General features: G+C 49.1%; 1 protein-coding gene across 1 annotated transcript in view; it reads left to right on the top strand.

Moving 5' to 3' along the window:
• LOC135104137 (uncharacterized) overlaps window positions 1-25,588 on the top strand; it is a 234,452-nt gene that overhangs the window by 71,895 nt on the left and 136,969 nt on the right. Inside the window, exons 4-5 of the mRNA XM_064011167.1 lie at window positions 2,704-2,808; window positions 6,311-6,427. Coding sequence (XP_063867237.1) covers window positions 2,704-2,808; window positions 6,311-6,427 — 222 coding nt within the window. The remainder of the gene's footprint in view (window positions 1-2,703; window positions 2,809-6,310; window positions 6,428-25,588) is intronic.

Genomic DNA, 25,588 nt, shown 5'->3' with positions numbered 1-25,588 from the left:
AAAGACTGCATCACGGAGGAACGGAGGGGGAAAAATAGTCTTTCTGGTTCACTGATATGAACTGGAGAGACTGCTGGTGCTCCTCCTCCTCCTCCTCCTCCTCCTCCTCCTCCTCCGCTTCTTTTCTTTCTTCACTTCCTCCTCCTACTTCCTTCTGTTCATTCACTTCTCCTTTCTCTCCTCTTTCTTCATTTATTTTCCTCTGCCTTCCTCTTTCTTCACTTTTCCTTCTCCGCCTCCTCCACCTCCTCCACGTCGATTTCCTTGTCCTCCTCCTCCTCCAACAACAGCAACAGCAACAATAATAACAGTAATAGTAATATTTTATTTTTTCCACCTTGTTGTTGTTGATCATAATGAAACAGGCGTTCACATCACACGTCTGGAATGTTGCGTGAGGGAAGAAAAGGTTAAAATCTGTGGTGAGGTGCGAATGGTTCCCTCAGCCGTCACGACAACGATAATGACTGGTGGTAGTGGTGTTGTGTTCTCATCTGTGGCTCAGTGCTGCATTGGGTTACTGTCTTCACGCTAGCAGGAAGTGGTTCATAAAAAAAATATCTAGGGCATGAGGGACAAGGGGAGGTATTTGTGTTCATTAAGGGCGTGGCATTGCGCTCTTGTTCGTGAGATGTCTAGTTTACTGGTGTAATGTGTATTTATTCTCTGTAAAACTTGAAGTACTCAACATTTACCTGTCTCTCACCTTTGTGTGACTGAAGAAAAGGTTAATCAGGATTCAGTTACTTTTCTTACGTTACTGTCCACTCATTCTCCGTATAAAAATAGATATATAAGATTAAAAGATGAACAGAACGTGGTTTCGATCCGAGGGTCTTAAGCCCGGCACTCTTCACTGAGCCACTCTACCGTAGATTTTCTTCCTTCGCAGCATTTCCCACGTTCATAGAGAGTTGCTGTAACTGATTAGCCTTTTCGATACGGTTATTTCCTCTGTTTCCTCCACCTCCTCTTCACTTAGCCTCACTCGTCTTTTGGAGCATCCCCACGTTCATACGAGTGTTATAATCAGAAATAGTTACTTATACTCGTGACACTCCCTCAAGTCGTACTCTTTCCTCGTGGATTATACATAAGGTTCTTTCCTCTGTCTCCTCTCCACTCAGCCCTCTCTCTCTCTCTCTCTCTCAGTCTTCTTTTATGCAGTCTTCCTCCTAGCTTTGGTCTGCCTCGTCTCCCATTCACATCCTTCCATAGAACAAAAAATAAGTACTGAAGAGGAGACCTGGTGGTGGTGGTGGTGGTGGTGATGGTGGTGCAGGTCTCGTCATCACATCCTCTTCTCGTTCCTCTTGATTCTCTACAAACACAGCAAGACAGCGGCCTTTCACTTCTGCTTCATTTTTATCACGTTTGCAAATTTTCACTTTTCCCTGGCGCCCTTTTATCTTCCTCTCCACTTTCCCTTTTTTTCCCCCATCTTCGATATTTGGTAGCATTTTCATTCTTCATAATTATTCCGTGTGTGTTTTTTCTTGTTTTCCCTCACTCAATATTCAAGTTCTTTTCTCTTTTTTTTTTTTTTATTCGTTTGACATTTTCTCTGATTTTCCCTCCTCCGTTTTCTTCCACATTTTTGGTAGCTTTCTTGCTTTCCTCCAATTATATGTCCACTCCCTCTCTTTCTCTTCCTCCTGCTGTCTCCTCCCTCCTCCTCCTTTCTCCTCCATCTCTTAAGTTTCCATCGACCTCTTCATCAAGTGTTCCTCCTCCTCCTCCTCCTCCTCCTCCTCCTCCTCCTCCTCCTCCTCCTCCTCCTCCTCCTCCTCCTCCTCCTCCTCCTCCTTCTCCTCTTCCTTCTCCCTAATTAGAGGGACAAGAAGCCGCTGGGAAAAGAAAGTCGTGGATCACCTGGAGAGAGAGAGAGAGAGAGAGAGAGAGAGAGAGAGAGAGAGAGAGAGAGAGAGAGAGAGAGAGAGAGAGAGAGAGAGAGAGAGAGAGAGAGAGATTAAATACACACAAAAAAACATGCATAACATAAATACACGCAGTCATACATGCATCCATAAAGACATACACAAATACCATACATACTCGTATGTATACCTTTATACATGCACACATACACAGCATATAGACGGAGAAGGGAAGATAACAGATGATGGACAGACGCACATACACACAGTCATACAAACAATAAAGACAGTAAGGAAAGGCAGAGACTAATAGGCAGACAGACAGGCAGAGACAGACAGACAAACGGACGGACAAGATTGATGGACCAGATAGGAGGGAGGGGATAAATAATTAGGGATGGTCACACACACACACACACACACACACACACACACACACACACACACACACACACACACACACACACACACACACACACACACACACACACACACAGAGACAAACACACGATACAAGACGAGCAACTTTCCAATACGCTCTCTCTCTCTCTCTCTCTCTCTCTCTCTCTCTCTCTCTCTCTCTCTCTCTCTCTCTCTCTCTCTCTCTCTCTCTCTCTCTCTCGTAAATGAGGATTCCTTTTGCATATTTCTGGTTTTCTACTTTATTTTCGATGACGTATTGATGATGATGTGTGTATGTGTGTGTGTTGGAGTGGAGGAAACTAAACTTTTACTATCCTCCACCAGACCAATAGATCTGCTGCTATTTGTTCTTCACTAGTATTTCATTGTGTTCCCGTCTAATAAATCTACTCTTCTCCCACAGACACTTGCCCGTACACTCAAGGCCACAAGTGTATCAACGGCGCCTGTCTCGACGGCCTGTGTCACTGCGACGATGGCTTCGGCGGGTGTGGCTGCGAGTCTCCAGGTGAGTGAGTGATAGGAAGGGAGAGGAGGAGGTGAGGGTGCGAATGAGGGAATGAGCGAAGGAGAGAGAGTGAAGTAGGGAGTAAGGGAAGGAAACTGGGAGGAAGAGAAGGTGTGTGTGACAGTGAGCGATGGAGGGAGGGAGAGAGAGAGGGAGGGAAGCTGAGTATGGCAGTGAGTAATGAAGAGAAAGAGAAGTGGAAGGAAGGAAAGAGGGAAGGGAGGAAGGTAGGTGAGTGTGGCAGTGGGTGATGTAGAGAGGGAGGGAAGGAAGGAGAGGGGAGAGTTAACGAGTAGGTGAGTGTAGGAGGAAAATACGGGTGGAGAGAGTGAGGGAGGTTTCCGGTTTTTGTCAGGTGGTCATTTTGGGCGTGTCAAGATTGTCACGTGTTTCAAGAATCGTTTTTTTTAGCACTTTTTTCTTCAGTTTAGCGTTTGGTTACCTTCACATACCATGCGTATTTTAAGTTCCGGATTGTTTTATATGTTTTTTTTTTTTTTTCTTTATACTGTTCAGCTTTTTCTCATAGTGTTTAAGTGTTTCTTTTTACGAATCTCCTTCTCAGGTGTTCTAGTCTTAGGTTTGCTCCGTTTCACTTTTACATTAATCCAGTTTTATTATATGCAAATCAGTATAACCTCACGTACTCCAGTTTTCCCATGCAAGTGTTGATGTATGTTTCCTTTCAAACTTGTTATCCTTTTTACTCAGTACTTAATTAAGCATACATACCTTCACGTATCATAATATTTTCTCAAGTCCTCAGGTGTTTACATTTGTCCCCTTTCACCTTTAATTAATTACTAATCACTACATTTGATTACATCACGCATTTTAGTATTACCAGGTGGGTAATTATGTCCCCTTTCACCTTTACTTAATTACTCGCTGTACATTCAATTACAGCTTCACCCATCATAATATTCCCAGGTGTTCAGTTTTGTCCCCTTTCATCTTCAGGTAACCACTCCCAGTACATCTCCCTTCCCTTGCCTTTACATACCAGGTGTTTAAGCGTGGGTGTTACCTGGGGACGCTAAATACCCCCTTAAACCACAGACACTGACCCGCGGCTTCCTTAAGTAACCACCTGTGCCGCCCCCTCCCTCCTCCCCTTACTCACACCCCCCCCACAGGCATGTAACTTCCCACCCTCCTCTTACTCCCTCACTCTTGCTCTACCTTCGCCCGCCTGCAAGGAAAAAGCGGGTCACTTGAATCGTTGTGTCTGTGAGCAGGTTTGAAGGTTACTGGAGTGGTGTAGATTGCTGAGGCGGAGAGTGGCTGGCTGGCTGGCTGGCTGGCTGGATGAGGCGCGAACCATATGTGCTGCTTGTGTATGAAATAGACTAGATATATTGCGTGATACATGTTCATCTCTCATCCTCAAAAAAAGAAAAAGAAAAAGAAATTGTAAAATAAGTTGAGTACATTCCCCTCATTGTTCACACATGGAAATAAAAAAAAAAATGATAGATAAAATACAAGTAAATAGTCAATAAAGAGATTCAGTAAACGAAAAAAAAAAGGAACTAATAAATCAAAACGAAAACTACATCCTTTAATGCAATAAAAATACGTGTCATGTTGCCAAAAAAACGGCGTAATGTCACAGTTGTGCTTGTCATGTAACAGAAGCAGTAAGTGAGGTGACATAAAAACGTGGAGCGGCAGGAAAACAAAAGAAAAAAAAAAGTGAAAAGGGGTTGGGGGCAGTACAGTCACCAAGACACATGTACTGTCGCCTGAGGAAGTGTGCTGTCATTTGCCACCACGCTGACCCCGCAACGTACCCGCCTCGCCTCTTTGTGAAGCCTTGATTAATTTGTTCAGTGGCAGCGATGTTATTTGATCTCGTAACGAAAGAAGAGTAATAGAAAAATCAACTCGCGGTAGAATCTTATAGAAATTATGAGTGTCTAGGTGTGTGTGTGTCTGTGTGTGTTGTAGAGGACGCTCGCATCTATTAAAGGGAAAAAATAATAATGATAAAACAGGTGGGCACTTGTGTATAGAAGTACATAGACAAACTGTTTCATAGTGTACGCTCATCATAATTAAGGGTGACGTTTTCTTCTCTCCCTGTGATGCCGTGAAATAAAAGGTTTTTATTAACGGAGGTAGTTAATTTTTCAGACACTTCGATAGATATTAGCTCTTTATCTCTGAAAAGCGAGTTTTTAAGGAACAGTAACGATAAGCCAATAAGTTTTTTTTTATTCTTTTTGCGACTGTTAAAAAGATATAAGCTCAGAATTAATGAGAGTGTGAGGATTTTTGAGGCGGTTTCATTAATTTTACTTCGGTATCTTATGCATCACCGAAATGAGACGCTGACCTGACACCTATAAAACCTTAAAATAAAGTTACCATCACGTCTCAGCATCATTAAACAGAGACTTTCTAAGAACCGAGAGTAACTCAGCCTCAGCACAGCCGCCAGCAGCCAGCCAGCCAGTCCTCCGCCCATCTCACGGCCAATCAGTTGGCGAAGGTATTTTTTGCCTTCTTTCCATTTTAACTGCTGGGAAATTCCTGTGGCTGAGGTTTGCTGTTGAGTGCCTTCCTTCCCCGCCACGAAACGCTGCGGGTCTGACTGTCATGTTGCTCTATTACTTTAAGTCCGTGTGGTGGTGGTGGTGGTGGTGGTGGTGGTGGTGGTGGTGGAGGTGGTGGTGGTGGAGGTGGTGGTTGTAGAGAGTGTCTTAGCGTGGCCACAGCAGGAGAATTTTGCCATTAGTTTGAGAGACAGTCGTGACGGGGCAGACTCTCCGGTATTGTTAGAGAGAAAACGCGGGGAAGGCCTTCGTGAGGAGAGAAAACGAGGTGTAGGAATCAGCAGCAGACGTGAAGGGCATTAGTGGGCTGTGGGAAAAGTTTTAGGGGAAGCTTAGGAAGTTTTAGTGTGGCTGAAAATATGAAGGTGTTAGGATGAGACCGCGTAAGGATGAGGGAGGAAAGTGAAGGATTGTAGACGTAATTAAGGTTGTTAGGTTCAGGTTGTTAGGACGATGTGAGGGTGAAGGAGGGTAGTGAAGGATCGTGGATGTGGTGAAGATGGTGTGTTGGTGTGTGGACGTGAGGCGAACAGTCCGGGTGTGTGGCGGAGTGTGGGCGTGGGGTGAGAGGGCGAAGGGGTGATGACCGCTGCGGGGAAACTGAAGAGACACGTCGCCATATGATCCCAGTGGCGTTGAATTAGTGTTCAGTGGCCGCGGCAAGACAGGTGAAGCATTGCAAGAGAAGAAGTTAGTTAGACAAGAATGAGTTTGCACTTTGAGGGAATCTTATGACGTAGCTATATTTTGCGATTCCTTAAATTTGGTAGTAGGGAAGGAATCTTTTCAAATACATCAAATTTCAGGACCTTTAATTTCTTTGTCTCTAGCATTCCCATTTTCTTTCATGTGTGTGTGTGTGTGTGTGTGTGTGTGTGTGTGTGTGTGTGTGTGTGTGTGTGTGTGTGTTCTTTCTCGTCTCACCTCCCCCTTCTCCCCCACAGACGAGAACGAGTGCAAGTACCGGCCGTGTGACGTGTTCGCGAAGTGCACCAACACTCTAGGGTCCTTCACTTGCACCTGCTTCCCGGGTTACGAGGGGGACGGCTTCTCCTGCAACGGTGAGTACTGCCATGCCTTTCGTGTACCTCCATTTTTCAACTATTTATTTTTCTCCCTCCTTTCATGTAGCTCCTTTCTCTTCATCCCACTATCCTCCATTTTCTTTCCATCTCTCCCCTTCTTCTCTATGCTCTCTCCATCTCTACCTCTTCTCTCTGTTCCTCCTCCATTCGCCTTTACAATCTTTCTTTTTTTTTTATCAGATACTGTAAATTATCATAAACAGCTACGTAAGGACCAGTCTATCTTGTTTGTTCTTCCTTTGTTTCCTTTGCGTTTGTGTTTCCTCGCTGTTTGAGTGACGCAGATAAACAAAATTTTCATCCAGCGCTACCAAGCAGAAGAGGCAGCACACGCTCTCGCAGTACCAGAAGGGCCACGTGTCCCTTGTTCAGGCTGTAGAAGGTTATTTTGATTTTTTTTCTCCTTTCCTTTCGCCTCCTCCATCCTCCCCTTCCCCCCCTCGTCCTTCTTTAGATTCTTCATTAATTTTCCCTCCTTAAATAGACAAGAGAGAGAGAGAGAGAGAGAGAGAGAGAGAGAGAGAGAGAGAGAGAGAGAGAGAGAGAGAGAGAGAGAGAGAGAGAGAGAGAGAGAGAGAGAGAGAGAGAGAAAGAGAGAGAGAGAGAGAGAGGCCATATGGCTCAATCTTTACCCTCCACCTAAACAAGACTTCTCCTGGTGGCCTAACACTCTCTTGCCTCTCTCCCACTCTCTCCTCTCCTCTCCCCCCCCTCCCTTCACATGGCTGCTTCCTTGAAATTATCATGATGTGTATTTTTTCCCTCTCCTTGGCGATAGCTTGCTCTCTTTCGCCTTTAATGGATTAAACTTTAACAAATCAAAATGTCAGATGTGGACATTGTGTGTGTGTGTGTGTGTGTGTGTGTGTGTGTGTGTGTGTGTGTGTGTGTCAGCCATGGTAATGCCAGAATGATGTGGAAATGAGTGGTAATCGTAATCGTGCAATTATAACTTAGTATGCGGCTGCCGAAGTGCTGCTGCGGGGTCGAGGGTGGAGGGGGGCAGGCGGTAATGGACCGGTGAGGGCATGATGCGGTGTGAGGCTTGGCTTAACGGAGCCTCTGCGGGTCGGAGGCAGAACAGCAGGTGACGTCAGCCTCCCGAAGCGGACCAGAGAGCTAACTGATCACTGCTGCCCGGGGAGGAGAACACGGCCACCCTTCTGTACACTTGTAACCCAAGGATCGCCGAGAGGAGATAAAACACGGAAGAAGAAAGAAAAGGTGACAGGAAAGGAGGAAAGAAGAGAGAAGAAATGAAGGAGGAAGAAGGAAATTAAAGAGGAAGAATATAGAGATAAAAATAATTACCAGAATTACACGATACTTGCTCAAAATAGAAGCAAGACATAAAATTTCCTCAGTTCGCCAGGCGCCAGTTCAACAAACAAAGAACGTGCAAATAAAGATACCTAGCTGGAAATTTCAATGATACGTAAATTACGGTAATGATCAGAACCCGCCAGGAGTCAGGACAAGAACACACAGTCGCCCCATCTGTACACAGCTTCCTTAGTTCGTAGGCACCAGGACAACAAATAGAGAACGTGTACATAGAACTTGCTGGAGATTTCAATGACACATACGGTAATGATCTTAAAACCTGTCGGCAATGTTAGGAGTTTCGGCGAGAACACAATCATATATCTCTTTACAGCTTCCTTCGTTCGCCGGGCTGTAGTAAGGCAAACAATGAACGTGTAAATGAATACAACTTAATGGAGATTTCAATGACACCTGCAGCAGTGATCTCAGAATCCGTTAGCAGTGTCAAGAGTCTAGGTGAGGAGAACAAAATCATATACCTCTCTACAGTTTTCTTATTTCGTATTTATTTCGTATTCATGCTGTAGTAAGACAAATAATAAACGTGTAAATAGAAATATCTTCCTGGAAATTTCAATGACATCTGCGGTAGTGATCTCAGAACCCGCCAGGAGTATCAGTCCCCAAAGTCGTTCCGCTGGTGTTGGCGCTGAGGAAATGCCTCCAGTTACTGTTAAGCTGAGGCCATGAACCCTTTGCAGTGACTCGCCGTGCATGCCATTCAGGTTGTTGTTTATTTTGCTGCCCTCCTCACTACTAACAGTAATGGTCCTCTTTTCCTTCTTTATATTATCGTAACGTTAGTTTTCCGCTAATTTTTATTCTTTGGTGCTGTTTTAACCTTTCCGATTCAATGAGTGTTTAGTGTCTGGAGCTTTATAGATATATTTCACCGTCATGGCCGTTGAAAGCTGTTAGTCAGTCAGTCAGTCAGTCAGTGTCAATCAGTTAGTGAACCAAGTTTGTCGATAGGTCGATTAGTCTTTCAGTCAGCCAATCAGCCAGTCACGCAATATATCAGCCATTCAGTCAGCCAGGAAGTCTATACGTCAATTAATCATTCAGTCACTCAGTCAATCTATTAACCACTTAATAAGACCCACACGTCCTTCGTGAGGCTGCCCGGGCGGAAGGAAGGGAGAAAGAAAGGGAGGAAGGAAGGAAGTCATCTCGAGGAAGCAGGTGAAGGGCTGGAGCGGTGAGGCCACCACGGCGGGTCAGGCCGGCTGGGTCATGGCGCCAACTTGACCCCTGCAGCCCAGAGAGAGAGAGAGAGAGAGAGAGAGAGAGAGAGAGAGAGAGAGAGAGAGAGAGAGAGAGAGAGAGATGCGTTGCTCGTGTCGCCACAAAATGTTGCCTAATAACAGACACAAATGATGAGGCACGTTAAGCTGCTGATGAGGGAAAGTGAGGAGGGAACCACAGGGGGCAGTGTAGGGCGGCGGGCGAGGAGTGCGGCGCCGTGACGAGTGACAGTCATTAAGAGAAGCTGCAGGCGGTGTCATTCACGCTGCCAACACACACACACACACACACACACACACACACACACACACACACACACACACACACACACACACACACACACACACACACACACACACACACACGGGGCATCGCATTACTCTGTCCCGCACCTACTTTCACCTGTCGCTCTCTGGACCCGTCTGGCCAGTGGACTTGCAGGCTGGACTACCACCTCACCACCTCGGGTCCTTTCAAAACCAACTCGATTCATATCACCGTGTAACCTGAAGACCTTTAAAGAAACAATTTTCAACCCATGGCAGGTGCTATAGAAGATACATACCAAGACTGTGGCGCTTAGGGGAAAGATTATTGTAATTATGTTAAAAAAGCAGTGTGGGATTAAAGACTTAAGGGACTCCGTGCTAAAGCTACATAAATTATCGTTCGGTTCATATTTAGTAAACTCGAGGCTCACGCAGCTTCAGACTGTCATGAGAACTCAAGATCATAAGGGAAGCTGCTGGAAGTCAGTATGTCTACACGTGGCAGTCCCTATTATAAACAACTGTTGTGACACCAAGTATGCACAAAAACCAGTATAGATTGGTTCAGTTTCGGATGCGGAAGCGCCCGAGCACACACACACACACACACACACACACACACACACACACACACACACACACACACACACACACACACACACACACACACACACACACACAGGATTACAGGACCTCGCAGTTCCCTAAGGTGGTGAAGGTACAGGTACAGTCCTCACACCGAAGCATTTCATATTCAGCAGAGGGGATCACCTGGCGGCATTGTTACAGTAGTGCCGTAGGATGAGTTGTGGCCATCTGTCGGCTGGCCTGGCGCTAGATGGCCGAGACAGTACTGAGCAGGTTGCGTGGAGCCCTCGAGCCTACGCGCTGACGGAACGGCGGTGCTCGGGGCTCTAATTGGCCGTGTTTCCGTCTGGGTTCGCTGGATGCGGGAAGAGCGTTGCTAAATATCCGGATCTAAACTCTGGGAGAAATTGCCTCGGTCCGTCTTTCCTTCCTTCCTTCATCCTGCAGGCGTCTTCCCTCCGTCTCTCCTTCCTCCTGCAGGCGTCTCCCCTCCGTCTGTGCTTCCTCCTTCAGGCGTCTTCCCTCTGTCTGTCCTTCCTCCTGTCTTCCCACCGTCTCTCCTTCCTCTTCTTGGCGTCTTCCCGTGTCTTTCTTTCATCCTCTAGGCGTCTTCCCTCGTCTTTCCTTCCTTCAGGCGCCTTCCCTCCTTTTCTTACATCTTACTTGTACCTCCGTGCCTCCTTCCACACCTCCCCCTGCCATACCTGTCCTCTTAGTTGCTATTTAAACCAACCTTCCTATGTTTTTCGACCATATTGCTGCCCACTTGTTCCTTTCTGCTCGTCTTCGCAATCTGACAGGGAAAATTGTGGCAGGTGGAGCACAGGAGGCGGGCAGTGCGTGGGAGGGAAAGGGTTGTTGCGCCAAGAAAATAATATCAGCCATCATTTAGTCCAATCATCATTATCTCAGCACCTCGCCAGGGCCCGGAAACACGTGCTAAAACCATTGCCCAACCACCCCTGCCACCGCCTCCTCTTCCTCCTCCTCCCCGCCGCAGTGAAAGGAATTTGGCGATTGGTGGTGATGATGTCGATTGTGGTGATGATGGTAGTGATAATGATGATGATGATGGTGATAATAATAATATATAAACATACATTATGGTTTGTGTTTGTTCATCTGTGAAGTAACGCGACTTCTTTATTGTTATTGTTATCACTTCTTGGATTCATTTTACCTAAAATGAGACTGAATGATGAATTGATCGATTGATTAACTAATCTATTCATTTTTGGCTCCAGGACAAAGAAAGACGCGTTAAACTTTACGACAATGATAGGTAGGAAATTTCTGTACATTATTTTTTCCCATATAGCGAGGCTTTTCCAGTCACGTCCCTGTCACTCGCATACAGCGCTGACAGGTGACAAACGTGACTGGTAAACGCCTCGCTCTATGGGAAAAAATAATAGTAAATCTCCTATCTATTATTACCCTAAGATGAAGGGAAGGAGTGTCCCTGTATACATGTAACCTTCAGGCAACCAAGAAGGGAAAGGAAATACGAGATTGTGTGTAACAGAGTAGGGGTTTAATTTACTCTACATCACCACCACCACCACCACCACCACCACCACCTGAAACACGGAAGAAGTCCACAGAAGTCCACGCTTGACCGACACGAGTGGACGCCTTGCCTCCACCTCCGCCTCCCCTTCCACTTGTATTTACACGCGTTAAGAGTAATGCTTTTTCAGGGTTACTTCCCGTGAGAGAGAGAGAGAGAGAGAGAGAGAGAGAGAGAGAGAGAGAGAGAGAGAGAGAGAGAGAGAGAGAGAGAGAGAGAAGTCTGCAATATTCTAGGCAAGTTGTCGTTGAGAGAAATGACCTTAACTATTTATCAACCGTGACCATTCCTCCTCCTCCTCCTCCTCCTCCTCCTCCTCCTCCTCCTCCTCCTCCTCCTCCTCCTCCTCCTCCTCCGTAGGGTGAATAGTAGAACTTCCTTTCATCCTTTCCTATGAAAATTTCCATGTCAGTTTTTCCATACTGCATGGTACTTTTCCCAACTATTTCCATGCCAGCGCAAGCTGGAGGGAGTGGTGGGTGGGGAGGAGCCTTCTGCTATGCTGTCCTGTCTCTCTTCACTGTAGCTAGTTAGAAGTAGTTACCAAACAGCCTTGCAAGGACCAAAAGGTTTGTTGCTGTTTGGCTTTCCTTTGTATTCCTTTGTATTCCTCCTCCTCCTCCTCTTCCTCCTCCTCCTCCTTTTTCCTATGCCATCATGTCTCTCCCATTAATAGAGAGAGTAGAATAGTTACCCAAACAGCTTAGTAAGGCCCTCAGGGTCTGTTGCAGTTTGGTCTTCCTTTTGAAATCCTCCTCCTCCTCCTCCTCCTCCTCCTCCTCCTCCTCCTCCTCCTCCTCCTCCTCCTCTCCCAAGACTCTTCTTTTTCGTCCCCTCCCTCCTCTACCATCTTTTTTCCCATCCCCCTTCCATCTTTAATATTCCTCTCCTTGATCCCCTCTCCCTCCTCCCATCTTTAGCCACCTGTAACCTCCGTGTCTCACTTACCGCTCTCCCTCACTCCCTCTCCCTCACTCACCCCTCTCCTTCAAGACGTGGGAATCGTCTACCGGATGTTTCGCCGGTGCCTCTTGTCGGTTCAAAGTAAATATCTAAATGTTGATTCGTGCTACGGTCTGCTGGGCCCCGACGCCGCCTCCTCCAGGGACCTCACTCCGGCGGGTTCTGTTAGGGTCGAGTCGGGTTCTGTTGGCATTGTCAGGGATTGTCGGGTCCGCTTCGGGGTACTGTTCATGTTGCGAGGGATCTGACCAGGTTACGGTGTGTAGGGTGCTATCAGGGTCTTTCACACACACACACACACACACACACACACACACACACACACACACACACACACAGACACACACACACACACACACACACACACACGTAAAACACTTAATGGACACGCGCACATGTTTTGTCTCTTAATGGCGTGTGTGTGTACGTACTTACATACTTTCCCGTCCCCTCCACGACATGTCTTCCTTCTCTTTGTGATATTTTTCTTGCTACATATCACCACTGCTCTTATTTCTTTCCCCCATCCACGCTTTCCCACTCATCCTTTCGGTGTTATCATCTCTCCCTCCTCTTCCTCTCCCTCCTCCTCCTCTCCCTCGTTGCTGAGATCACCTTCTACTTTCTTGTCTGCGAACTGACCGAAGGGAGAGGTGGGTGGGTGGAGGAGAAGTCTTACTCGTTTTTCTTTTCTTTTTTTTATCCTAATCAGCAACTTGTATCTAAAGCGGAGTCTCAGCGTATACCTTCCTTAGCAAGTGATAATATGCGTTCTTTTTGTGCGTTTCTGTGTACTCTTGTGCATTCACCCTGTGTGCCTGTGTTTCTCTCGTCGCTGGTGGTGAGAGAGTAACGCAGTGCACCACCCGAGGGCAGATGGAGTGCCTCGAGGGCGCACTTACCGATACAGGGAGGAGTCACAGTTATGCAAACCTTATTCTTGACTTTGCCTCGTGTGTCTGTGGTTTCCCCGCTGTATGTACTCTACTTGACCAAGATTACGCTGCACCACGCATTCTTCCTTCCTTCCTCCTCCTCCTCCCCTTCCTACTCGTACTCCTCGCTACTCGACACGCACAGCAAACAGAAAATCTCACTTGTCTTGTAAGAGAAGGGGCTGCAGGGGGGCGGCTGTGAGGTTATTCGATGCCTGCCTTACAACGGCCAACACGGGACGATGCGCGGCGAGGCGGGTAGCAAGTCACCGCCATCACCACCACCACCACCACCACCACCACTACCACCACCACCATCACCGTCATCATCATCATCATCATCTTTCCTCGCGTCTCGCTTTAGGAAGGAAGGAAGGCAGTTTCTCTCTCTCTCTCTCTCTCTCTCTCTCTCTCTCTCTCTCTCTCTCTCTCTGTTCGACTCTTGACCAGCAGGGGCACAGGAAACGCAGGTAACAGTGCAGGTGTTTATTCACAGAAGGTGTGAACAGAAGGCTGGAGGTAGGTGATCTCCCGGCGCCAGGCCGCGCACTTCAACTTAACACTTATGACTGAAGCCTAGCTCGTTCACTCATACACGTATTCATGCCTCACACAAGTCTCGCTCATTCACTCGTTCACACAACTAGCTAACAACCACACACCTCCCCCGAGACATAAGGAAGATTCCTTATCTTTGTTATGGCTACCGTAACACATGAAACAAAGTTACAATGATTGAAGTACAGAAAACACGGTTCATATACACAAAACAAACACAGCGTACAATGAACACGTACGACTAATCGTAGGTGCTACGGTGCCACCGCACCTGCAGTCGTCTCGGCTCCCTACGCTGTCGGCTGCTTCGACGCTCTGGTTGCTCTCGGCCACGGTGTACCCCGTTACCCTGATGTTCCGGGCTGCCGGGATGGTGGTGTTCCTCGTGACCCTGATGCTGAAGCGCTGCACCGCCATGAGCGGTGTGCTGCTCGACAGGAAGGGGAGCAAGAGGTCTGTGTGGGCGTAGGTGTCTTCTATTACGCCACATCACGCGACCGCTGCCCATCTTGATGAGGTAGTCTCTCCTTCGCCCAACAGCCACGATGACACCCAGGCGATCCCAGAGGCCTGTCGTGTGATCTTGAACGTCGACGTGGCCACCGAGGTGCAGGAGAGGAAGAGTACGGGCGGACGCGTCGTGGCGAAGTTTCGCTTTCTTCCTCAGTCGCTCTGCCTTGGCGTCGCACTCATCAGCAGCGCGCTGCCACTGCTGAGCGTATGAGCGATGATGAGCCGGGACACAGGACCTCATAGGATGACCGAAGAGGACTTGTGCTGGTGATCGCCCTTCCGCCCTCGGAGTGTTGCGCAGTTCCAGCAACCCGCGAGCGAACGCATCCTCGTCCAGGTGTCCCTGCTGTGTGGTCGTGAGGATCAGCTTCTTCACGGACTTGACCGCTGCCTCGGCGTGACCATTGGAGCGTGGATAATGAGGTGAAGATACACGATGCTCCACCCCCCATCGAGCCAGGAAGCGCCGTACCGATGAAGAAGTGAACTGCGGTCCACCGTCAGTCCTCAGGAGAACAGGCACGCCCGTGTCGGCGAACACACCCCGAAGGACACGAACGAGCTGATCAGCCGATGCTGGACGTGAGCATGCAGACACGTGAGGCCACCCAGACAAGCGATCTACATACACGAGGTATGTACGGCCTGCTGCGTGGAAGTAGTCTGCAGAAACTGACTCAAACACCCTGCTGGGTGTGTCCGTGTCCTGCCAGAGAGGTTCGTTGGCTTGGCTTGGTAGGAGTGGACGGCATAGTGAGCATCCAGAAACGACGTTCTCAACGTCTCTGTCCATACCAGGCCAGTACACCGTTTGTCGGGCCCGTCGCTTGGTGCGCTCCATCCCCTGATGACTGTCATGGAGTCGCTCTAGTGTTTCTCGGCGGAGGCTGTGAGGAATAAGAAGCCTCGGCCCGTAAACCACCAGGTCGTCGTCTACGGCCAGCAGACTGCGCACCGGCCAGTACGTACGCAAGCGGTGATCGAGGTCGTGGCAATGATCAGGGAAGCCCTCGATGATGACGTTCTTGAGCAAGCAGTACTCCCCGTCTCTTGCTGCTGCGGCACGTACCATTTCCACAGTCTGATCCTGGAGTGGTGCTAAGCGGACGCCGTCCTCATTGGTGGCAGATAACGCTGAGATGACCGCTGAGTGGAGAGGGTCGAGGTCACCAGAAGTAGCAGCATCCTCTTCCTCCACTGGGTCCTGTACTGGAGCACGTGAGAGGGCGTCGGGCACACAGTGTGTCGATCCCTTTTGCCAGCTTGCTGTGAAAGAATACTGAGCAAGCTTCTCCCTCATGCGCTGCAGCCGCAGGTTCTCTATTTCTCCCAACAACTTGCTATTGAGGAGAGGTATCAGCGGGCGGTGGTCGAGCACTAGATCGAAGTGAGGGAGTCCTTTCAGGTAGGTGCCACATTTCCTGACTGCCCAGACGATTGCAGCCATTTCCAACTCTATTACTGCATAGCGGCTCTCTGTGTCTGTAACAAATCTTGACCCGCATTGCACCATCTTCCACTGGTCACTGTGCTTCTGCAGGAGAACGAATCCAAATCCGTGCATCCTTGAGGCGTCAGTCTGTAGCATCGTTGGTAATGATGGGTCGAAGTATGCCAAGACAGGTGGGCTGACGAGACACTGTTTCACCTTCTCAAACGCCTCTTCATGGTTAGGAGACCAGCACCAACTGTTCTTCGGGCGTAAGAGATCTCTGAGGGGTTGTGCAGCTGCAGCCACAGCAGGAGAAAAGCTTCCAAGCTGGTTTGTAAGACCCATGAATGATCGTAAGTCGGTGATGTGCTGTGGTCGTGGGAAGTCAGAGATTGCCTTAACTTTCTTTGAGTCTGTCGTGTAGCCTTGTCCAGAAACAGAGTAACCACAGTAATCTACCACTCTTTCCGCGAATGTAAACTTCTGTGGGTTGAGAGTGATGCCGTGCTGGTCACACCGCCGCACAATCTGAATGACATGGGCTAAGTGCGCACTGTAGGTGGAGTCATAGGCCAGGATGTCGTCCACGATCTTGATGGTGTTAGGTATGTCGCCGAGAGCTTGGTCTCCTCGACGGTTATACTCGTCTCCAGACGAGACGAGACCCATAACCGCTCGCCGAAACTTGTACCGACCCCAAGGTGTTATGAAGCAGGTTAAATCCTGGTCTTCTTCTCTAATGGGGACTTGAAAATACCCCATCTTGGCATCAAGAGTGGTGAACCAAACTGCTCCGGTCCCGATCGAGGCGATGGCGTCATGAGGTGAGCGCACTGGATACACGGGCCTCTTCACGTAACGGTTGAGTCGTGTCAGGTCAACACACAGCCTTACACCAGATGTCTTTTTTGGGACAGGCACGATGGGGTGGCACCATGCCGTAGGGTAGTCCACACTCTCGATGATTCCCTTGTTAAGCAGCTCTTCCAACTGGCTCTTAATTTCTTCACGCCAATTGTAAGGGATTGTACGAGATGCTGTTACGGCGAAGGGTCGAGCGTCGTCTGTCAACTCGATGGCCATGGATCCACCAGCCATTGCACGTAAACCTTCCTTTGCTTCGAAGACGCTGGGAAAGGCCTTGATCACAGCAGCAGCGTGCCCCGCACGCTGCTGTGGCGTTGGGTCGTAGGAATGAGGCCAGCTGATCACTTCTGTGGGCGTAGATAGAGGTGGCTGCGAGGCGGTCGGGTACTTGATGGAGCTGTTGCCGGTGTGCTGTTCTTCCCTGCGTAGCGGTCGGATTTGAGCCGGAAAATCTTCGGGGAGGATTCCGAGAGCGATGGAATCGTACCAGCTAAGCAGCGCCCCCTTCACCTCCTTCACCACGCTCACAACAGTCTCAGCTTCCCTGTCGCCCAGTTGCAAGTGCGACGAGAAAGTTCCTACACAGGTGAGGGGGGTGATTACCGGCAGCATAAAGTCCATCACCATCAGCGGGCGCCAAGCTGGAGGGCGGGATTCCAAGGAGTGTTGCCGTGTCGAGGCCAATAACGGTCGTTTCGGCCCCAGAGTCAGGAGTCCACGTAATCTTGTCTCTTCCAGCGGGATGTGTGGCGGTAATGAGCACCTGGGGCGCAGGTCGTGCCGTCACCGTCTTTGTGTATACGCCTGATAAGAGCTGGTATACACTGGCACTGGCTCCCCGCCTCGGGCCTGCACCGCGATGAGGAGAGACAGTTGAGGAACTCCTCGAAGCTCCTCGTCGTTTCCTCACTGTCTGCTGACATACACTCGCAAAATGCCCTCTTTTCCCGCAGTTACGACACACTTTATCTATTGCCTGGCATCCCCTTTTGTCACTGCGACAATCTTTGCCACAACGATAACAGCCCGTGGGGCTTGAGCCCCCGAAACTGCCCTTCCTGTAGTTCGAGACAGCGTTCACACCATGGCTCGAAGAGTGAGAGCCGCCCCTTAGTACTGCACTACACTGGTTAGCGCTCTCTGATGCTCTGCAAATATCTATGGCGTTTTCAAGGGTGAGTTTCTTGTTTTCCAGCATGCGTTTCAGAGCCACTTCGTCTCGTGTCCCAACGACAATTCTGTCACGCAGCTGATGGTTTATGCACTGGTCGCAAAAGTCACAGAAATTGGCGATTTCCTTTACAGCACATAAAAAGTCGTCAAAACCTTCTTGCGTTTCTTGCACGCGGGAGTAGAAGTCTCTTCTATCCATGATGATGTTGCGCTGGCTTCGCAGGTACTCACACATTGCATCGAGGATGGTTCTTAACTCCGCGTCTCTCGGTAAGCTTATCCCGTAGCGAAGTGTACGGGTCCACTCGTCGTCTAGGACAGCAGCGAGTGCCGCCCTCTGCTCAGCCAGGGAGAGACAGTCTATCCTGGCGAGGGTTACGTATCCTTCAAACTTATGGCGCCACGTGTCGAACTCACGTAAAGATGCTGACGCCGTTAAGTGAGGAATGATGGTGGCGGACGTCGGGAACCTCGCGCCCTGGGTAGACGTGCTGCGGGCTGTGGTTTCGCCTTCATTGCTCGCCGTGGTGCGACTGGGAGCTTGTGTCCCCACTCTCTCCAGCAGCTGGGTTTAAACGCTCCTCGCGAGCCTGACTCTGCTCCGACTGTCGCGCTAGCAGAGCCTGACTCTGCTCCGACTGTCGCGCTAGCAGGGCAGCCAGCGCCTCCAACTGCTTCTCCATTCTGCGCCGTACCCACTGCAGCCTTGTCCTGATCCTACTCACTGCGCCATGTTCGACTCTTGACCAGCAGGGGCACAGGAAACGCAGGTAACAGTGCAGGTGTTTATTCACAGAAGGTGTGAACAGAAGGCTGGAGGTAGGTGATCTCCCGGCGCCAGGCCGCGCACTTCAACTTAACACTTATGACTGAAGCCTAGCTCGTTCACTCATACACGTATTCATGCCTCACACAAGTCTCGCTCATTCACTCGTTCACACAACTAGCTAACAACCACACACTCTCTCTCTCTCTCTCTCTCTCTCTCTCTCTCTCTCTCTCTCTCTCTCTCTCTCTCTCTCTCTCTCTCTCTCTCTCTCTCTCTCTGCTTCGCCACTTGACTGCTGTCTCTTGCGGCGCATCAACTTAATCCATCGATCTGTCAGTCATTTAGTCAAGTCAATTAAAGCTTTCTATTTCTTTTTCATTTTCTGTGTACTTCCTTCCCTTTCTCTCCTGCTCTTGTGTATTTGGCTGTGCGAGGATTGAATATTTTATATCTCCTCCTCCTCCTCCTCCTCCTCCTCCTCCTCCTCCTCCTCCTCCTCAAGCACTACACTTAGGTCTCCTCTTCCTCCTCTTCCTCCTCCTGCTCTTCCATAATGACCACTTGCCGGTTAAGGTCAAGAGAGAGAGAGAGAGAGAGAGAGAGAGAAGAGAAGAGAAGAGAAGAGAAGAGAAGAGGAACTAGCCGCAAGATAATAGCACTGTAGTTTTCATTGTAAGAGGAAAGAACGAGGAGGAGAAGGAGAAAAAGGGAGGAAGTAGGAAGCAGGAAATTTTGAAGGAAAGGGACAAGAGCAGAGGAAGATCATAATTTTTTGGAGTTAATGTAGGGGCGGAGAGAGAGAAGAGGAAAGAGAAGAAGAAATCAAGATAGAGGAAACAGGAAAAAGTAAAAGAGAGACGAGGAGACGAAAGAAGAGGAAAATATTGTAGGAGGAGGAAGAAAGAAGAGATAAGGAAACAAAAGAAAATGGGGAAAAAGAGACAAGGAGTCGAAACAGAAAGAAAATAGAGTAAGTGGAGAAAGAAAGAGGCATGAAGACAAAAGAGGAAAGAAACAAAATAGAGGAAGGAGAAAAATAGTGACTAGGAGACGAAAGGGGAGGAAACATAGAAGGGAAAGACCCAAGGAAAAACTAGGGAAGACTTATCACCAGTGACACTAGAAATAATGGCGATAGAAGAAGCATGAGGAGGAGGAAGAGTGAGGAGGGAGGACGGAGGAAGAGAGGGAGGGGAAGAGAGTGATCATTGCTTTCTTGGGTTTGGAACGCCAAGTTGTATGCCAGAGGTGACCTTCCTCAGTACTGTTAAGTGTAGGAGTGTACCTGCCACCCACCACTACCACCACCACCCCACCAGTACACCCAACCTTACTCCACCTAACCTAACCTTCACGTACCTTACCATACCCTACCTAACCTAACCCTATCTTTTATCTGATTTACCCTAATCTAACCTAACCTTATCTCAACATTACCTTATCTTACCTTAGCGTAAATTGCCTTACTGTACCTTAACTAACCTTACCTTACTTAACCTTGCCTAATTTTACCTTACCTTACCTAACTTAATCTTACCTAGCCTAACCTAATGTAACCTAACCTTACCCTGCCTTGCCTTGCCTTACCTTGCCTTACCTAACCTCATTTCCCGAGCTTACCTAACTCCTTCCCGACTATCCCCTGGACTACACTAATACATCAGACAAAAAGCACACCACTAGATGGCAGACATAGGTGAATCGGGGGAAAAAAATGGAGAGAAGGCATGACTATGGAAAGGCGAACTGCGATTAGTACAGACTTTACGTACCTTTCCACCCTCTGTCTGGTTTTTCCCTCCCTCCCTCCCTCCCTCCTTACCTTCCCTTCGTTGATAGAACAGAAGCTAGGGAAGATGGGAGGGTATTAATAGAGGGAAACTAAAAGGCAATCTTTCGAAGCCTTCCTCTCTCTCTCTTCTCTCCCTCTTTCTCTCGCATCTTTTTCTCTCTTCCTTCCTTCCAACTTTCACCCGCTCCGCTCCCAGACAAAGCCACTCTCCCCCCCCCTCGTACTCCTCCGTTCTCAACCTCCCTCTCTCCCTCCCTCCCTGCCTCCCTCCCTCCCTGCCTCCCTCCCTCCCTCCCTCCCTCAGTTTAGCTCCGGGTCAGGCTGTGGTTCTGTGCTCTGTGCAAAATTCTGTTGCATGTGTGGCAGATAAAAGCGGCTGACTGTGAGGCTTCTGAGAGAGAGAGAGAGAGAGAGAGAGAGAGAGGAGAGAGAGAGAGAGAGAGAGAGAGAGAGAGAGAGAGAGAGAGAGAGAGAGAGAGAGAGAGAGGTGGGTGATGATGTCATGTGGAAGCAGGTGAGAACACGTAGTAGCGGTAGTAATGACGGAGGGCGCGAGGAGTGAGGGCGGTGAGAGAGGAGTGTGAGAGGAGGCGGAAGGGGGAGAGTGTCGCCGGGTTGTGGGAAGACCCAGGCGAAGGTTGCGAGAGCGTGTTGCGGCTGTGGAAGAAGAGGGGGAGAGAGGGAGGAGAGAGGGCGAGAGGGTGAGGGAGAGAGTGAGTGAGAGTACAGTCACCCCTGGCAGGGTAAACGGGGCATGGGGCCTCCCACTCTCCCCTCCCCGCCCCGGCACGACACCCCCCGCCCTCCCAGCAGCTGGAGGGCGTGTCTCCGCGCTTCACGACACTTCCCGACACGAGCGGGACACGGCCACGCGTGGCGAGGATCGGGTCACGTGTCCATAGATCTCGTCTTGCCCTTATCCAGGCAATGAGAAGGAAAGGACTTGGCATTTAAGGCTCCACACCGGCAGCCGCCCTGCAAGGGGCTGTTTCTAGCATGCCGGCGAGACTCACCCGACCCCTCGTCCCCCGCCCCCTCGCCCTCACCCGCACCCCGCGGGGCACAGCGGTACTTTTGGTTTCGGTCGTCGCAGGGAAGTAACCAGTTAATAATGTATAGCGGCGTGACCCTCGCACGATTCTTTAGGTGTGCACCGCCCCGCCTCACCCTCGCAGCCCACGCGTCTTCCCTCATTCCCTCATCCTCCATCATGAGGAAGTGGTCGCCTTGGTGCGTCTTTATCCATATCTGTCCATTCTTACTGCCTCCTCGTTTTTTTCCCTTGCCTTCACCTGTCAGTCCGCCAGGCTTCCCTGCTGTGCAACCTGCACAGGAGGGCGCCTCACGCAGCAGGAGGCGCGGCACCTGAGGCGGCCGCCCCTTAGCCTTTACCCTTCAGCGTCCCAGGGGTGATGTCACAGACGCTGAGACATCACGTGCTGGGAAACCATTAACAGCGTGCGTGTCAACTCTCTCTCTCTCTCTCTCTCTCTCTCTCTCTCTCTCTCTCTCTCTCTCTCTCTCTCTCTCTCTCTCTCTCTCTCTCTCTCTCTCTCTCACATTCCACGGGTTCGGCAATCCCGGGACACTTAGGAGGCGAAGACGCACAAGCATCTTTATCTGTCTGCTTTACCTCCTCGGCCATACCCACGTCAGTCTGCCCATCCCGGCCCGGCAGCCTCCTCACGCCGATGCCCACTCCCCTCCCGTCCCCCAAACCCGCTGCGGAAGGTGACCTCGCCCGCCGCAACAAGAATGAGCCGTTATCGCTGCCCCAGACGTTGCCGTGGGCGTGAGGCGGGAAGGATGGCTAAGCGTGGGTGTTGAGAGAGGGGGAGGGAAGTGGTGACGGGTCTGCGGAGCCTGGAAGAGGGCTGGCAGGGTGGGGGTGAGAGCACTGAGGAAAGGTGAGGTGATTAGGGAGAAAATGTGGGAAGGTGACTCTTGGGAAAGGAAGATTGGGGACTTAGGGCAACTATAACCGTATCCATGTGACCTTATTGACCTTACTGACCCAAGCACCACCACTTTGCTGCGAACTCCGGGCCCCGGTGACCCGCCCTGACCCCCACGCAGGGCAGATGGCTTCCCTCCCCTATTAACTTTTGCGTTCACCTGCCCACAATGTTGCTTATCGCTTGGTGGGGAAAAAAAAAACAGGCTCAGCAGAAACAGGTACTGAGAAAATATAGAGGAAAAAACGCGTAGGATTGCACCGAAAGAAAGAAAAGATAGTGAAGAGCAAGGATGCAGTGAAAGGATGAAGTAGGCAGAATAGAAAAGACTGGTCCGAAGGAAAGAAAGGATAGCGGAAAGCAAGGATGCAGTGAAAGGCTGGCATGGCTAGGGAGTGAGTAAGACCAAGGAAAAGGGTGATGGAGAGCAATAATAGAGTGAAAGGGTGAAGTAGAGTGATTTGTATAGAGAAGAAGAGAGAGTATGCGTGAAAGGCAGAGTGAACAGAACTAGAGTGTAAAGGTGGAGTGACCAGTTTACAGAGAAAAGGAAAGAGTAGAAGTGAAGAAAAGGGTACTAAGAGGAATAGAAGAGTGAAAGGCACCACGGGGAAGTACAATAAGGTCAGAGTAAGCAGGACTAGATTTAAAGGAAGGGAAGGAACAATACTAAAGTGAAAGGGTGGAGTAGCGAGAATGGAAAGGTGTATGGGAGTGGAGCTGATTACAAGGGCACCTGTGGAGCGGGGATAGGTGAGGCTGGGTAAACAGAGGCAAGGAGGTGCGCGTGGTACAGGGGAAGGTGACGCAAGCATATCGTAAACTTGGAGCACAGAGGTTGAAGAAAGTGATGTTACTCTGCCGCCCTCCCTTGCTTGCCTCACTCCCACCACCATCTGGGCACCTCCCTCTCTCTCTCTCTCTCTCTCTCTCTCTCTCTCTCTCTCTCTCTCTCTCTCTCTCTCTCTCTCTCTCTCTCTCTCTCTCTCTAGGACAAGTGAGTCATTAGTGGAGAAATGTACCTTGTTCTCGTTCTGATCGTGTCCGAAATTTTTAACCCCGCCCTTTCTCTCTCTCTCTCTCTCTCTCTCTCTCTCTCTCTCTCTCTCTCTCTCTCTCTCTCTCTCTCTCTCTCTCTCTCTCTCGACACGTTTGGCTCTTTCTCATTTCATACTTTTCATTTTTCTCACACGCACGACATGACTTTCCTGCTCCCCTTCCCTCCCTCATTTCTACACGTCAGAGAGGAGAGAGAGGGGGAAGGTATGCCTATTAATCCCTTCTCCTTCCTTCCTCCCCCTCTCCCCTCTCCCCTCTCCCTTCACCTCGCTTTCTCCTATCGCCAGCTGCGTCACCTTGCAAGTTAACGAAAGATGACTTAAGTATCTTCTAATTACGTCTTGCCACATTAGTTTGTAGCTAGGAATGTTGTTTCCTCTTTCTCTGTCCTCCTCCCTCCCCCCCCTCTCTCTCTCTCTCTCTCTCTCTCTCTCTCTCTCTCTCTCTCTCTCTCTCTCTCTCTCTCTCTCTCTCTCTCTCTCTCTCTCTCTCTCATAAACAAGGCTATTGGGTTAATCTCATTCTTAGAGGTTAATTTATTCCAAACTCACAGCAGAGACACAGCGAGCGCATCGGACCCTCCCCTCCTGTGTTGCGTAAGAGTACATACCTGGTTGTGTTTGTACCTGGCTACCTAAGTGACGCCTTGCAACCGCGTGTCGTGTGCTTTTGTGTGTGAGAGGAGGAGGAGGAGGAAAAGAAGGAGAAGAACAAGAACAATAACAAGAGGTGGTGGTGGTAGTAGTAGTAGTAGTAGTAGTAGTAGTAGTAGTAATAGTAGGAAAAGAAGATGAAGAAGATGCGAAGAAGACAACAACAAAAACAACAACAATAACAGCTACTACTACTACTACTACTACTACTACTACTACTACTACTACTACTACATTACAAAAAAGCAAAGATTATCTGACCTGTTGTTCCCTATGAGACTGTTTGTGATAAAGTACAATAACTAATGAAAAGTGAGAGACGTATGATATTAAATGGCGAAGGAGGAAGAGGAGGAGGAGGAGGAGGAGGAGGAGGATTATGACGATAACTGTTATTGTCCTTCGTGTACTGATGTGGATGATAATATTGTTTGTTACCGTTTAGTTTTATTGATATTTGTTGTGCGAAATAGCGTGGAAGAATCTCTCTCTCTCTCTCTCTCTCTCTCTCTCTCTCTCTCTCTCTCTCTCTCTCTCTCTCTCTCTCTCTCTCTCTCTCTCTCTCTCTCTCTCTCTCTCTCTCTCTCTCACAGGGCGAAATGGTGATGAGCCTTTTTTTTCTACTTCCTCCTTGTATCAGTGTTAGTCTTCGCTGTCTTTTAATAGTCTTGTGAAAGTACGTGTTCCTTAAAAAACAGCCTAGCGTTAACTGTGATAATACGAAAGTTTATTATAGTTCGACATGCGTTTGTTTTATGAGCTGTGTGTGTGTGTGTGTGTGTGTGTGTGTGTCGAGTTCCCCCACGCCCTCACAATACACCACAGCACAGTGACCTCTCGCCCACGCCCGTGTCTTTACCCTCTTTACTTCTTTCACTTTAACATGTGTTCTCATTTGCTTTGCCCCTTTTTTTCCACTCTCATCGCTTTCCCTGCTAATGCCTGCCTTACTCCGCGCCGCTCCATGTTGCGACAGAGGAAGGCACAGGGAAGGTTTAACGGAAAAGAGAATCAATCTTTGCTTTAGATCTTCGGACGCATCAAGTAGATTTTTTAATGGCCATGAAAGCTTGAAAATAAGCTGGAAAATCATTTAGGGCTGGATGAAGGATGAAGGATGAGCAAGCCGAGTAAATACGTTGACCACCACTACCACCACCACCGCCAGTACGCTTCGTTGTTTCCTGCTGCAGATGTAGGCCCGTATTCTGAAACGCTTAGCTCTCAGACCACGACTATTTTTCAAAGGCCACAGGCTGTGTTCTCAGGAGTGTTTCCGCTGTTTAATAATGTAGAAATCTTGTTAATCTGTCACTATAACCACATAAACAATCTTAAAATTCCGTGTAACTTCAACTAGTAGAGCATTTTGAATGCAGTGGAGGTGCTGCGCAGGAGTGTTTCAGAATATAGACCATACAGACGCCAGGCTAGCTGCTAATAACGAGGCTCTTGTTAGTGGACGTATGA

The sequence above is a fragment of the Scylla paramamosain genome, chromosome 10 (assembly GCF_035594125.1).
Source record: "Scylla paramamosain isolate STU-SP2022 chromosome 10, ASM3559412v1, whole genome shotgun sequence".
NCBI lineage: Eukaryota > Metazoa > Arthropoda > Malacostraca > Decapoda > Portunidae > Scylla > Scylla paramamosain.
This window is presented reverse-complemented; position numbering and strand designations above follow the sequence as displayed.